The sequence below is a fragment of the Saccopteryx bilineata genome, chromosome 2 (genome assembly GCF_036850765.1).
Source record: "Saccopteryx bilineata isolate mSacBil1 chromosome 2, mSacBil1_pri_phased_curated, whole genome shotgun sequence".
Classification (NCBI taxonomy): Eukaryota; Metazoa; Chordata; class Mammalia; order Chiroptera; family Emballonuridae; genus Saccopteryx; species Saccopteryx bilineata.
The window spans coordinates 264,374,854-264,390,464 of NC_089491.1; the positions used below are offsets into that span (position 1 = coordinate 264,374,854).

The 15,611-nt window shown below is 45.7% G+C and overlaps 1 protein-coding gene across 2 annotated transcripts in view; it reads right to left on the reverse strand.

The window, feature by feature from the left end:
- CCDC60 (coiled-coil domain containing 60) overlaps nt 1-15,611 on the reverse strand; it is a 139,230-nt gene that overhangs the window by 34,842 nt on the left and 88,777 nt on the right. For both annotated transcript variants that reach the window (XM_066255058.1, XM_066255056.1), the window contains 2 exons: nt 6,137-6,247; nt 1,304-1,411 (listed from right to left, as the gene is read on the reverse strand). In XM_066255058.1, coding sequence (XP_066111155.1) covers nt 1,304-1,411; nt 6,137-6,247 — 219 coding nt within the window. The remainder of the gene's footprint in view (nt 1-1,303; nt 1,412-6,136; nt 6,248-15,611) is intronic.

Sequence of the window (15,611 nt, forward strand, 5' to 3'; positions counted from 1 at the left end):
ATTAGGGTGCCTTGGTGGGAGTGGGAGGGGGTCCCACGTCTCCCAGACCCCCACCCCAGGCTCCAGTTTCCTGTAGGAGGCTCCATTTTGAAACTTTTGTTTTATATTATTGGTGTTTTCATTTTTTTTAAAAAAGGATTTCTGCTGCTTAAAAAATAATAAAGGTTATAAACCACTGCCTCAAAGGAAACGACAGTTTTAAATTTATCCCAACAAACAAGAACATGGAATCAATTGGAGTTACTGGCCTGTCAATAGACGCATGATTTGTGTTTCTGATTGTAGCTGAGGTTAGTTTATCTGGGCTCTGGCGCCAGAGATGAGTAGGGTGGGAGATGGGGTGGGGATTTGGGAGAGGGGGGAAGGGGTTAAGAGTCAGGATTTGGGAAGAGAGAGAAGACTGAATCCACTTTTAGGGCAGGGCTGACAGAGGGTGCCAATATCAGCTTATTGGGGTAGGAGTGGGGGGTTCCCACTTGCAGGGGAACTGTTGTGTTTTTTTTTTAGCTCAGCCTGGGATTTTCACACAGCTAATCCAATTCCTCAAGTCAGGATTCCTGACCTTTTTAGCTCCATTCTTGCAGGCCACCTGGCTCTCCTTAAAGAACCGGTGCTTTTCCATGCCTACCTGTCCCTCGTTCTGCCTTGTGTGTGCAGTGTGGTTCCTGCAACAGTAGCCATGAGGCTTTCGCATGGGCCCTCCCCGCTGATGGGGACACACATTGGCCATGTTCTGGAGCTTGTGCCTGAGCAAACCCAGCTGCTCCAGGGACCAGAACACTGACTATTTCCTTGGGTCCAAGTGGAGAAACATATATATGTTTGTATGTATCCACAAAACCTTGAGAGAAAGGAGAAAAATAATAACAAAGGGAAAGGAAAGAGCAAAAGGGAGGGAAGAGGAGGGAAAGAAAGAAGAGCAAATAAAAGCTATGGTTGCAGGGAGACATGGTCTGAGAAGAGAAGTGGAGAGTAGTCAGGCCGTGCATCCAGTGGTGTTCCTGGCTAGCTGGCCAAGTCCTGTGGTGTAAATACTCCCACTGTGGCCGATTTTAAGCTCCCAGTGTGACATCAGCCAATGTGGGACTGGGAAGAGATGCTGGGAAGAAAGGCACACAGCTGGCTCCCATAACTATGTGCTCTGGGGCTCCAGTTCACCCCTGTTTTGGTCTCCCAGAGCACACAGGAAAACTCCTTAAGCAACCCACCCACCAAAAACAGCAGATGCAAGGGAAGAACAAATAGGAAGAACAAGATGCCTAGTCTGTTGTTGGTTACGGCAGGTGGAAGGGCTGAGACCTACTTTGGATCCCAGCAAGTGATCAAGGGCTTCATGGCGTGGTGGGTGTGGTCGATCGTCAGGGCCTCCAGAAGCCAGTGGAGGGCACAGAGCTGGCGGAAGAGGGGTTCCCTGCAGAGACAGAGAGAGGGAGCACGTGGGACTCTGTCAGAATAGCATTCTTCACAATCATGTCAACAGAGACCGAAGTTGTGCTGGCTTCCAGTTAGACGGGTTGCCCTGCTCCAGGCATGCAGGTTTCCCAGGCATCAACCCATTAAACCATTGCAGTGGCCCCATCTTATAGATGCGGAACCCGAAGCTCAGAGGAGTGAAGGATCTTGTGCCAGGTCACTGGGCTCCTAGGTGGCAGAGCCATGGTTTGCCACAAGATGACCCAGTGCCAGTGACTGGAGGGTTGTGTGTGTGTGAGGGAGAGGTGATGAGGGGGTCCCGCAGCTGGAGGTCTCAACTTGGGCAAACGAGATTGAAGGAAATGAACATCCCACAGGTATCTGATTGTTCACTTGATAAAAGTCCAATAAATACATTGAGTGTTGAAGACGACTGGAAACATAGGGAAACAGTGTATTTCGTATAAGTCTCCCCACCCTCAGATTAAGTTGGACCTATTGCTTTAAGTGCATCAATCCTTTGCCTCAATATTGAAAACATCTTGAACATATTAATTCAAAGTGCACCTAAAATATGTCTAATCTATATTTTCTGATTTGGGGGTGCATCTTGTATTACAGTGAGCCAGGCACTCACTAGGGCACTTTACACATGGTTTTTATTTCTCCCAACAGCCTGTTGGGGTGTGAATCATTATCCACGCTTTAGAGAAGAGGAAACAGGCTCAGAGAGGTACAGTCACCTTGCTCTATGTCACACAGCTTGTGGATGATAGAGATGGGATGTGACTACCTCATTTCATGCTCCCAACAATCCCATAAGGAGGGTACTGGGGTTCCATCCTCCTTGTGGACAAGGGACTTGAGGCTCGAGAGGTAAAGGGAGTTACCCCGAGGTCATGCTTGGATTTGACCTTGAGGATCAGTGAGGATTTGAACCCAGAGTTTTTAACCTCAGAGACAGTGCTTCGGTGGGCCTCAGCTCTGATTGTTGGAGATCAGGAGAGGGTTAACCTACTGCACTTTTCCTGGAAAGAGGCAGAGTCCTCACCAGCAACTCCCTCCCACCCAGTGCAGTGATTCCCCCTCTTACACTAATGGGCACCATGCCTCCATTATTAACGTGTGATTGCTCTTCTCTGAAACTGTGCCCTGCCTTGCTCAGCCCTCCCCAGGGCCCTGGGCCTGAGGCTCAGAGGGGCAGGGCGGCATCCACCTCCCTGCTTCTAAGAAGGCACCATCTCCTCTGAAGCTGAAGCCTAAGCCCAAACCTGGGGCTCAAGTAGGGAGCTGAGCCAGGGTTTTCCTGGCACTCACTTGGGAGGTGTCCATTTTACTCAGCTTGAAGGGGAATTGCCCCCTGCACCCTATACCCATCCCTGGTTGCTGGGGTGGCTGTGTCCACTTGGTCTAAGGAAGAAAACCAGAGTCACAAGCTCTTTGTTCTCCTCTGGAGCCCCCTCCTCCCTCCTCCCTCCCCTCCCCTCCCCTCCACCCCTCCCCTTCCCCAGATTATTTAGTAAGCACCTACTATTTCCTTTCTTTAAAAAATTCTTTTTTTTTGAAGTTATTGAGGTAGCATTGGTTAATAAAATTATACAGGTTTCAGCTGCACTGGTCTATAATACGTCTCTGTATATTGCATTGTGTGTTCACCACGCCAAGTCAAGTCTCCTTCCGTCCTCACTGATTCCCATACACCCTCTTCTGCCTCCCCTCACACCCCTTTCCCTCTGGCAGTCACCACACTGTTGTCTGTGTCTATGAGGTGTTTCTGCTTAATTCCTTCACCTTTTTCACCCAGCCCCCAACCCTCCTCCCCGCTGACAGCTCTCAGTCTGTTGTCTGTAGCTATGAATCTGTTTCTATTTTGTTTGTTTGTTCATTATGTTCATTGGATTCCACATACGAGTGAAATCATATGGTGTTTGTCTTTCTCTGACTGGCTTAGTTCATTTATTGTAATACTCTCCAGGTCCATCCATGCTGTCACAAAAGGTAAGATTTCCTTCTTTTTTACGGTCCACTGTGTAAATGTGCCACAGCTTTTTTACCCACGTATCTACTGATAAGCACTTGGGTTGCTTCCCAATGTTGGCTATTGTATATAATGCTGCAGTGAACATAGGGGTGCATATATTCTTTAGAATTAGTGTTTGAGGTTTTTCGGATATGTTCCCAGAAGTGGAATTGCTGGGTCGTGAGGCAGATCCATTTTTACTTGTGAGGTCACTTCATACTGCTGCTTTCCACAGTGGCTGCACCAGTCTGCATTCCCACCAGCAGTGCACGAGGGTTCCCTTATCTCCACGTCCTAGACAACACTTGTTGTTAGGTGATTTATTGATGATAGCCATTCTGACAGGTGTGAGGTGATACGTCAGTGTGCTTTTAATTTGCATTTTTCTGATGATTAGTGACATTGAACACCTTTTCATATGTCTATTGGCCACCTATATGTCCTCTTTGGAGAAGAGTCTGTTCAGATCCTTTGCCCATTTTTAATTGGATTGTTTGTTTGTTTTGGTGTTGAGTTTTGAAGTTCTTTATAAATTTTGGATATTAACCCGTTATCAGATGCATCATGGGTGAATAGGTTCTCCCACTGTGGGTTGTCTTCACTTTGTTGATGATTTCCTTTTCTGTGCAAACACTTTTTAGGGTGATGTAGTCCCATTTGTTCATGTTTTTCTTTTGTTTCCCTTGTTCGAGGAGATATATCAGAAAAAAAGTATTGCTATGAGGGGAATGGGGGTGGGTGGCAAGGGGGTGAAATGGGAATGGGAAGAGACTCTGCATGGGCATGGGGGCAGAGTGCAGGAGGTAGAGGGTGTTATATTGAGTGGGACGCTCGAAGCCATGTCAACACAATAAATTTAAATTAAAAATTAAAAAAATATTGCTATGAGAAATGTCTGAGATTTTACGGTCTATGTTTTCTTCTAGGATTTTTATGGTTTCAAGTCTACCATGTAAGTCTTTAATCCATTTTGAGTTTATTCTTATATATGGTATAAGAAGGTGGTCTAGTTTTTTTTTTTCATGTATCTCGAGTAGATATATGAAAAAGCCATTTTTCCAACACCATTTATCAAATAGATTGTCTTTACCCTTTTGTGTGTTCTTGCCTTCTTTGTCAAATATTAATTGACCATATAGGCAAGGGTTGATTTCTGGGCTCTCTGTTCTGTTCCATTGATCTGTATGTCTGTTTTATGCCATTACCACGCTGTTTTAGTTACTATGGCTGTGTAGTATAGTTTGATACAGATAGCGTGATTCCTCCAACTTTGTCTTTCTTTCTCAAGACTGCTGTGGCTATTCAGGTTCTTTCGTGGCTGGCAACAGCCAAGGAGAAGAAGGTACAGCCTTCAGTCTGGGGCAGGAGTTGGCAAATTACTGCTGGTGGGCCTGCTGTCTGTGTTGGTAAATAGAACATTTGGGGAACATGACCACATCCATTCATCAGAGCTTTTATGCTTCCGTGGCAAAGTTGAGTAGTTGCAAGAGAGACCATTTAGTCTGCAAAGGCTAAAATATTTACTGTCTGCTTCCTTAAGAAGTTTGCTGACCCCTGGTCTGAGGCATAAGAGGTAATAATAGGAATAATAATAATAATCTTGGGCATAAGAGGTAATATTAGTAATAATAATAATAATAATAATAATAAAACAGCAGCAGCAGCAGGAGCCTACCTAGGAAACTTGCTACAAAGATCTGACTTAGGAGCTAAGAGATCAGGATTCCTATTAGGGAAGTGTGGCAGGTTCAGCCCCCTCTCTGGGCTTCAGTTTCCCCCCTGGCATTGAAAGAAGACGAGCAAGAAACTCTCCAGTTACTTCCACAGATGACTTGAGCCTCAGCTTGCTCAGATCAAATGAATCAAGGGTGGGGCACACGAATATCCATTTTCCCAGGCTTTCCATCCCCACCCCCTCATCTATCCCCAGTCCCCAGGTGACCGGGTTGCAGGTAAAAACCTAAGAACTACTGTTCTACACCATTTGGGTTCAGAGGGCTTATCCTTGGCAGAGAAAGGCAGAAACACATGCTTCTGAGAGATACTAGCAGAAATGACTTGTCCCGGAACGTTGGTAGTGCCAAGATTGAGAAACCCTGCCCTAAAGTCAAAAGCTTCTATCTCTGTACCTGGAGTCTTCCCATTGAAAAGTGCTAACTAGCGAAAAAGAAAAAGTCGGACTTGAAATTCTCTGGCATAGACCCAGGGGAACAAGATGTGAGGGTTTTAGAAAGCCGGAGTGTTCTCTGGAGGGTTGATGAGCCCAGTACGCCATGCAGTGATGAGTTCATGCCTCTGGTCAGAAGACGGCGGGGCTTCTCTGGGAAGTAGCTCCCTGAGTGTTGGGGAAAGCCTGTCCCCTGAGCCCTGGCTGAGACGTTGTTGCACATGCTCTGAGAGGGCTGTAGACAGATTTTATCAGGCTTTGCAAACTATCTGACATTTAGAGCATCTGGCTTGGTAAGGAATGGAATGACTCAGTCCCAGCTGATTTGCCACTTAGTTCTAAGCCTCCATGTCTGCTTTCTGTTATTTTTATATGCCAAATAGTGTCGTTGATTCCAGGCTCCATGTCCCCTTTCAGGAAAACAAAGGAAGAGCTCCACAGCTCCTGAAGACACATCAGTTGGTTGAGTCATCTCCGCCTGGCTTCGCTTGGGACACTAGCAAGGCAGCCAAGCCGGAGGGGGACACTGTACTTACACGTGTCCTTCTGGCAGCAAGGGCGAAATGATGCAGCAGTGCATGGGGATGAACGGGGGCAGTATGGCTCCAGCCCCCGCCTTCTTACTCTTCTCATCAGCATCGTAGGTGCTGGAGGACGGGCAGAAAGAGACAAGCAGAGCCAACAGTGAGCAGCAGTTAGTTTTAAACACCTTTCGCCAGGGTTTATTTGGCAAATATGATTGGGTGCCAACTACATGCCAGGCAATAATTATGGCTTGAGAGATGAGGATTCTAGAAGTAGCTGGCGAACAGAGCGTACAAAGACCTCTGCTCTTGTGGAGCTCATATTCTAGTGAGGAGCAAAGAGAATAAACGGGATATAGAGGTAAATTGTGTGGTGGACTAGTATATGGTTGGCTCTATTTTCTTAAAGGGCCAGGCAAATCTTTATGACTTTGTGGGACATAGGATGTATGTCACAACTACTTAGTGGCATGAAAGCAGCCATTGATGGTATGTATACAACCTGTAATGGCAGTGTTCCAATAAAACTTGATTTACAAAATCAGCCTGGGGGCTGGATTTGGCCAGCATGACCTACCCATTCCATACTAGATAGGGATAAATGCTACAGGGAGAAACACAAGCAAGTGGGGGGTTTGGAAAGGCTGGGAGCTCTGGGAGTTGTGATTTTAAGTAGAGTGGGAAGGTGTCACCAAGAAGGTGGCATTGGATGAAAATCTGTGTAAAAGAGTGAGGCATTCAGATGCTTGGGAGCAGAGCATTCTGGACAGATGGAATAACATGTGCAAGTGTCCTGAGGTATAACTGTGTTGTAGAGACAGCAAGGAGGCCATGTGGGGTGAGTGAGCAATAGGGAGAGAAGGGAGGTGAACAGAGGCCTTAGGGGTCATTGCAAGGATTTTGGCCTTTTCTTTGAATGTGAGTGTAAAGGATTTTGAGCTGAGAGAATACATAGTCTGATTTGTGTCTGAGAAGGCCCCCTTTGGCTGCTGTTTTGAGAATGGCCCGCAGTGGGGGCAGAGGAGGGTAAGTGGGGCCACGTATTAGGAATTTACCTTCCTCCTGGGAATCTGAAGACAATCCTGGGGTCATCGAGTTAACTGAAAAATGGGACCAGAGTCTAAGTCGCTTGGCTTCCATTTTCAACCCTAGAGCTGAGAAAGCCACGAGCAAGTATCTTGGGAAGGCCCAGTCTTTTATGTCTTTCCATTTGTTCAGGTCTTTGTTAATTTCATTCAGTGATATTTTGTAGTTTTCAGTATATACGTTTTACAGTTTTTAAATTAAATTTACCGGGGTGACATTGGTTAATAAAATGATGCAGGTTTCCGGTGTGCAGTGCTATCACACATCACCTGTGTATTGTATTGTGTGCTCACCCCCCCAAGTCAGGTCTCCTTCCGGCACCAATTATCCCTGCCACGGCAGTGCCCGATCTTACTGGCTCAACTCTGACCCCAGTGGCTTAGCATACGGTATGTAGAACTTAACCTGGCTTTTACACTCCTTAATCTCTGGTTTTATGTCTTCTCTCAACCAGATAATAAGACAAATTCTACCCCTTGTTGTGTTTTTTTTTTCTCACTTTTTCAGCTTAATTTGCATCTGAAAAACGAGGCCGGTGGGAAAGTCTGCTTGCAGGCATCCTTGATTTTCTCTTTTTCCTGCATAGTTTGTCAGACTTAGAACTTTTGTCTAAAAGAACTGATCCTATGGCCTTAGATCCAGAGGGGAGAAAAATAATCCCTTTTGCTTTTATAATGCACAAGATCAGACACCTTGTTAAAAAAAAAATTTTTTTTAAAAGACGAGCACTTGTATTTCTGATACTTCTGCAATTGGAATTAAACTTAAAGAAGTATAGCTCCTAGATGTGAGATGCTTTCAAGCATGCTTGGAAATTAAGACTTTTAGCCATAAATCTGAGGATTTTAGGGGATTGAGGCCCAGAGAGATCAGATTATCTTTATTGCATATAGCAGCTAACAATCATCAAGTATTTCTCATATGGCAGGCTCTGTGCTAAGCGTTATTTTATTTAATCCTCGTACAAAACTTGGGAGTTTGGTGTCATTCATACGGGTGAAAGAAAAGGAGGTTCAGAGAGTGGAGCAGCAACTTGCCCAAAGTTAAATAATTGTACGGGGGGAAGGGAGTCAGGACTTGAACACTATCCTGTGCCCTTAACCACTACTCTGTACTGGTAAGGATAACCTATCTGCTATTTTATAACCCCTGCCTCCAGATCTGCATTTGACAGCTGCATCGCAGAAATGGCCTCCAGTTATATTTTAATAATCAGCCTTGTACAGCTCAGAGAACTCACCGGATCAGACACAACCAGACCAATGTCTACAAGAGGAGCAACCTCATACATATTTAAACTTATTAAATTTTAAATAAATTCTGTCTCACACACTGAAGTGTGGATGGAAGAGGGGAGGATTGTGTTTTGTGACCAGGGATTAGAAACCCCATCCAAACGGAGAGCGTGACAGCTGAACTAGGTAAAACATGCCACGGGAGGGTCTTGAACAGACACCACCACCCCCCCCCCCGCCAGCGCCCATTCACCCGCCTGCCTGTTAATCTGGGCGCAGCCCCTGCTAAACATTATTTCTCATTCCTCCAGGAAAGGCAGCTGGCTGGCTAGTGCCCCTGGGAGTGGCCGACTCTGTGAGCCCCTCAGCTCAGGGAAGGCAGAATTTGCTCTGAGTTCTAGGGACCCTCACGGAGAGGGTAAGACCCCCTTGCTCACTGGGTGGCTGTCTCAGTATCACAAGGTCCCATGAGGGTACTTCCATCAGTGGTGGCCCGTTGAGTGCCTGGATGGAGGTGGCTCAGGTCATGACTTGCCGGCTTTATTTATTTATTTATTTATTTATTTATTTATTTATTTATCTATCTATTTTCATCCTGAGAATAATGTCACTGACTTTTGGTTAAAAAAAAACAAAAAAAACCCCTACCACCATATCCTCTATTTTCAATCCTGGCCTTCCTAGCCAGAAATGCTGGCTGCACAGGAATGTCTGGTGGGTGGATAGGAATAGGTCTAACCATGTCTCTTTTTTTGTCATTCAGTGAGCTTCTCAAACCCTTAGAATGTCCTTGGTGATAATAGCACTAGGGACATTTTTTTTTTGTTCTAGTATTTGGTCTTAGACTCTAGTTCTTTTTTTTTTTTTTAGACTCTAGTTCTTGACACAATTCCTAAATTTCTTGGAATTTCCTGGGTGGTAGGATTGTCTGTTGTTCCAATGATGCAACTCTTGGCAGGCTGCTGGGTGGCTTCCGGAAGACCAAGCCCTGATGAGAAGTTTGGAACTTTCAGATGTAAAGATAGGTCATGTCTACATGATGATGCTTCCGTAAACATTTCAAAAGTACGGGCCTCAGAAAGCTCCTGGGCGGGTGAACACTCCATGTAATAGGAGGGTAGCACTCCCAACGCCACTGGGACAGGTGCTCCTGCACTTGGGCCCCTGCCAGACCTCGCCTATGTGTCCCTTCATGACTGTTCATCTGTATCCTGTATTATAGCAAACAGGTAAATGTAAGTCAGTGTCTCCCTGAGCCATTCTAGAAAATTATCAAACCCAAAGAGGGGATCACGGGAACCCTTATTCATAGCTTGTTGGTCAGAGTACAGGTGACAATCTGGGACTTGTGATTGGCGTCTGATGTGGGGTAGTCTTGTGGGACTAAGCCTTAACCCGGGGGTTCTAATGCTAACTCTAGGTAGAAAGTGTCAGAACTGAATGGGGTGGTAGTACACCCAGTTGATGTTGCAGAGAATTGCTTGATGTGGGGGAACCCCCCCCCACATATCTGGTGTCAAAGGTGTTGTGTTTGTAGTAAGAGAGTGAGGAGACAAACACTGAAGGAGTGTAAAATCCTTTACATTTTAAAGGATTTACATTTTAAAGGATTTTAAAGGGTGCATGTCAATAGAATTTGAAATGATAGTTGTACCTCAACCTAGTTCCCAAATATGATTACCGCCAAAGGAGACCCGGTACCCATTATGCAGTCACTCCCCTCACCCCCCTTTCCAGTCCCTGGTAACCACCAGTCTGGTTTCTGCCTGGGATGAATCTCAAATACAACGTGGTAAATGAAAGATGCCAGACACAAAAAGGTCACATATTAATTAAATTATTCCATCGATAAGACTCTTGTTTTTAAGAAGCACATATTCCATTGGCACAATGTGTGGAAGTCTCGGGTTTGATTCCCGGTCAGGGCACACAGGAGAAGTGCCCACACACCTTTCTTTCCTCTCTTGCTTCTCTCTCTCTTCCTCTCCTGCATCCATGGCTCGATTAGAGTGAGTTGGCCCCAGGTGCTGAGGATGGTTCCATGGCCTCTGCCTCAGGTGCTAAGAAGACCTTGGTTGCTGAGCAACAGAGCAACGCCCCAGATGGGCAGAGTATTGCCCCCTAGTGGGCTTGCCAGGTGGATCCCAGTCAGGGTGCGTGTGGGAGTCTGTCTCTGTTTCCCCTCCTGTCACTGAACAACAACAACAAAAACACAGATTCATATTTTTTTAAGGTAAAATTCTGGAGAGCAGAATCTGGGAAATGGCATAGAAGACAGCAGATATCTGCTGTGGGCACCATTTCCTCTTTCACTAACAACCTGGCCATTCGGGTTCCTGAAGATAACCCCCAGCATAATGGCTCTTAATCTTGGCTTCACATTGAAATCAGCCAGGAGAGCTTTAAAAAATACTGCACACATGTAATACTCCCAGAACTGGTCTGGGACATGCCCTGGCCATTAGTATATAAAAACCTCTCCAGGTGATGCAATGGGTAGGTAGGCAGGGCCGACACCATGGCTCTAATAGGACGATGGCAACTGTGACAACCATTTCTACTATATTTCTTCTCTACCTGCCTCAGCACCTCCTCTCTGCCCCAGATTTGTGCCCCATTCAGTCTGCATGAGCTAAGGATCCTAGGATTTTTTAATTTTTTAATTTTTCCGAAGCTGGAAATGGGGAGGCAGTCAGACAGACTCCCGCATGTGCCCAACCAGGATCCACCTGGCATGCCCACCAGGGGGCGATGCTCTGCCCATCTTGGGGCGTCGTTCTGCCGCAATCAGAGCCATTCTAGTGCCTGAGGCAGAGGCCACAGAGCCATCCTCAGTGCCCAGGCAAACTTTGCTCCAGTGGAGCCTTGGCTACGGGAGGGGAAGAGAGAGACAGAGAGGAAGGAGAGGGGGAGGGGTGGAGAAGCAGATGGGCGCTTCTCCTGTGTGCCCTGGCCGGGGATTGAACCTGGGACTCCTGCACGCCAGGCCGATGCTCTACCACTGAGCCAACCGGCCAGGGCCAGGATCCTAGGATTTTGTCCATGCCTAATGGTGACACCAGAATCCATGGACTACACCATTAGGGATGCTTTTAATTTAGAACCTGAGTCCTAAGGGGAACTGTGTATCTTTAAGCCTTAGTCCTAATCTCTAAACTGGGGCCAATAATAGCACCTATAATATAGGAATTTTTAAAATTTAGAAAGATGTACATAATGCATCTAATAGACACATTCTAATTATTGGTGTGGTTACCATTATTTCACTGCTATTGTTATATGAATGGATGTTTCATAATGGGTCAGTCTCATGATGGTCCTTTCTCAATGAGAGGGAGGACATTTACCAAAAAAAGGAGGGGTTTATTTTATTAAATAAACCAACAAATATTTTTTTGTCTTCCTATTGGACACTGAGCTAGGATCTGGGGTTTCAGGTGGAATTTCTAGACTATTGATGTGGATTAAAGTGAACTAGCATACAAACACGTTATGAGAACCCAGAGTCCAGATGGGATCTGGGGGGTGTTTGGTCTGAAATCTAGGAAGACAGGAGAGAGAGGCATTTAAGCTGGGCTTGAATGGTAAGTAGAAGTTCTGTTGGAAGAGAGTGTAGGGAAGAGCATTTAAGGCCCAAAGCACAACCTGGGAAAGGCCTAGAACTAGAGACAAACCTGGGAAGGAGAGGGAAAGATGCACATTTGGGGACCAGCAAGATTTTCTGTGGAGCTCCAACCTTGGCCTCCCATTTTTTTGTATTTTTCTGAAGTGAGAAGTGGGGAGGCAGACAGACTCCTGCATGTGCCCAACCGGGATCCACCTGGCAAGCCCACCAGGGGGTGATGCTCTGCCCATCTTGGGTGTTGCTCCATTGTAACTGGAGCCATTCTAGCACCTGAGACGAAGGCCATGGAGCCATCCTCAGTGCCCAGGCCAACTTTGCTCCAATGGAGCCTTGGCTGCAGGAGGAAAAGAGAGAGACAGAGAGGAAGGAGAGGGGGAGGAGTGGGGAAGCAGATGGGCACTTCTCTTGTGTGCCCTGGCTGGGAATCGAACCCGGGATTCCTGCACGCCAGGCTGACGCTCTACCACTGAGCCAACTGGTCGGGGCGGCCTCCATTTTTACCTGGCCTCTTTTCTTATGTCTGTCCAGTCTCCCTCTCCTTTCTCTTATAAGTTCACCAGCCATTGGATTTATTGATTTTTTTTCTTTTTTTTTTAGAGAGGCAGGGAGAGAGAGAAACATCAAATTGTTGTTCCATTTATTTATGCATTCTTTGGTTGATTCTTATTTGTGCCCTGACTAGGGATCAAACCCACAACTTAGTGCATCAGAACAACATTCTAACCAACTGAGGTACCTGCCAGGGCCCACCAGCCTTTGTATTTAAGACTTGACCTAGATGCAGGAAGATCTCATCCTGAGGTCCTTAGCTTAATTATACCTGTAAAGGTCCTATTTCTGAGTGAGTTTAGATACACAGGTAGGGGGTTAGTACTTAGACATATATTCTTGTGGTAAACAATTTAGCTCACTACCCCTGTGGAGGATTAATGTGAACTAATAGCTTTAAATTTGAACTACTGTCATCCCTGACCCTCAGGTGGGATTATCCACAGGGAATATCATCTACCTCTTTTAACTACCTATTTAACTATGTAATGGTTTTTACTATTACATAGTACCAATTATAGCATAGTTCTAAGTGCATATCAATTGTAATTAGTCTTATTAATATCAATATATTTCAATTTATGATGGTTCCAGTTATCTATGTCACAGTGTGTAAGTGAATATAATTATATGCGTGTGTGCAAAACACAATTTATTTTTGTAAGAGTGACAGCAATGAAATGAATAGAAATTTTTTTCTGTCCTTTACCAAAGAGCTTTAATGAACATTCATGCAAATGAATTTGCTACTTCAAGGAAAAAAATAAAAAGACACCATCTCTTTGTCTTGGGACTGATAATTGCTAAAGGGCACGCTGATGCTGCAGGGCAGAAGCCTTCCCAGTTTAGAATTCCACAGTCAGAAAAGGAGGGAAAGAAGGGAGAAAGGAAGGAAGGAAGGAAGGAAGGGAGGCAGGGAGGGAGGACGGGAGGACATTCTGCTATCCCAGACTAAAAACTATAGGGAAATATCGGTACAGTAGGTAGCTGGTTAACTGGTCTACCTTTGGCAACCACATCAGGTGACATTGCAGCTCTGGGCACCCGCTTCCCCACAACTTGGTTCTGGGGTGGTACTCTGGGAGGCAGTAGATTTTTATCATTTTAATGAAGAAGCTCATCTCTAATAATTCAGTCTAGCAGCGTCGTATGTGGGGCCTTAGGAACAGAGCTGTCGAGGTCCCTCTCTGCCATCGGCCTTCAGTGACATCTCTAGGTGCTTCCGGTGGGCTCTCGGGATGCAGCCAACCTCGTCCCTGGGAGAGGCTTTTGTAGAGAACTAGGCCGTGCTGCAATTTCACATCTCTGGTAGATCTTGGCCCTGCCTGCCAATATTTCTGTGCCGTTCCCTCCTAACCCCCTCCCTTCTGGGTGCATGAATTAGCTTATCTATCCTGACAACAACTCTAGGTCATGCTGTTACTAGCATTCCATTTACTGACGAGGAAACTGAGGCTCAGAAAGCTGGAAAAGAATAGAGCTGGGGTCTGAACCCAGATAGTGGATTTCTTGTGAAGTCCAGCTGTGCCCAGGGCCGGTTTGTACAATGTCAGGATGTCGCTGAATGTGGCCGGTTGGCCTTTCCACTGGAAAATCTCATCAGCCTGTCCCTGAAATCCCCAAATCATTGACTTTGGAGATTCTATGGGCCACTAGGTCCTTGGATAACTTGAGTATCTTGTCATTGACTGGCAGGTGTCAGGGGCTCCCCTTTTGCTGTGAAGCCTTCTTTGCTGTCATTTAGATTCTCTCATGGAATGAAAGACTTTCAGTGAGACCTCCCAGGTCCTGGGGCAGACCGCACTTTTCAGAAGCAGAGACTGGGGCTGGCATGGAGAATACTCATTGTGTGTGATGATGACGCATGGCCATGGGATAACTTAGGGACAGAGTGGAACCAGCCAGTTTGGGAGCTGTAGGCTCTGATTTCATTGTGCAACTAGACAGAGGCCTCCATCTTCCCCTGTAGAACTTGTAACCATTTAGATCTTGAAATATATGTGTCCGCCCTAAAACCCATAGATTGAAGTCTTACCCCCCCCCCCCAGTACATCAGAATCTGACCTTATTTGGACATTAGGGTCATTATAGACATAATTAGTTACGATGAAGTCATACTGGAAGAGGGCTGACCCCTAATTCAATATGACAGGTGTCCTTACAAAAAGGGAGAACTTTGGACACAGATATGCATGCAAAAAGAATGGCATATGAAGATGAAGGCAAAGATGGGGTGATGCTTCCACAAGCCAAGGAATGCCAGAGATCACCAGCAACCACCAGAAGCCAGGGGAGAGGCACAGAACAGATTCTCTCTCCCATAGGCCTCAGAAGGAATCAACCCTCCTGACACCTTGACCTTGGACTTCTAGCATCCAGTAGTGTGAGACAATCCATTTCTGTTGATTAAGCCCCGTGATTGGTAGTACTTTGTCCTGGTGGCCATAGGACAAGAACTCAGGACGATCAAATATCTAGGCCTATACTCCCAAAGCAGCTGAATTCATTTTCTTTGAATGTTAACAACACTCTCATTAATTAACTTTGTGGTAAGTGACAGGCTGATGGTCCATGTCGCAGTAAATCAAAAGGGCTTGAGTATTATGTTTTGGGCCCTGGGAAGGACACCTGTTATGTCAGATTTTGTGTTAGGGACTTGTTATGTTTCAAGTTCTGTTTAAGGCTCTGGCTTTACGAAGGTGAACATACCCTCCAAGAATTCAGTCTTCACTTCTGTGTCTTAGTTATCTAATTTTTTTATATTAATTAGGAGGGTGGTAAGAGATTTCTTGACTTGGCTTATTTATGCCTTTATTCCAAAAAGTACTTGAAGCAGAAAAGAGAAACAAATAACAGAGGCAGGAAAATCAAGAAAACAGAATCAGGTAAGACAAATATCGAGACCCATGCCATGTGACCTAGTGTGCAAATTTGGCCCAGAGCATCCTAGTGTCAGCTGCAAAGGAGGAAATAATCTCTCACCTGATTCCTA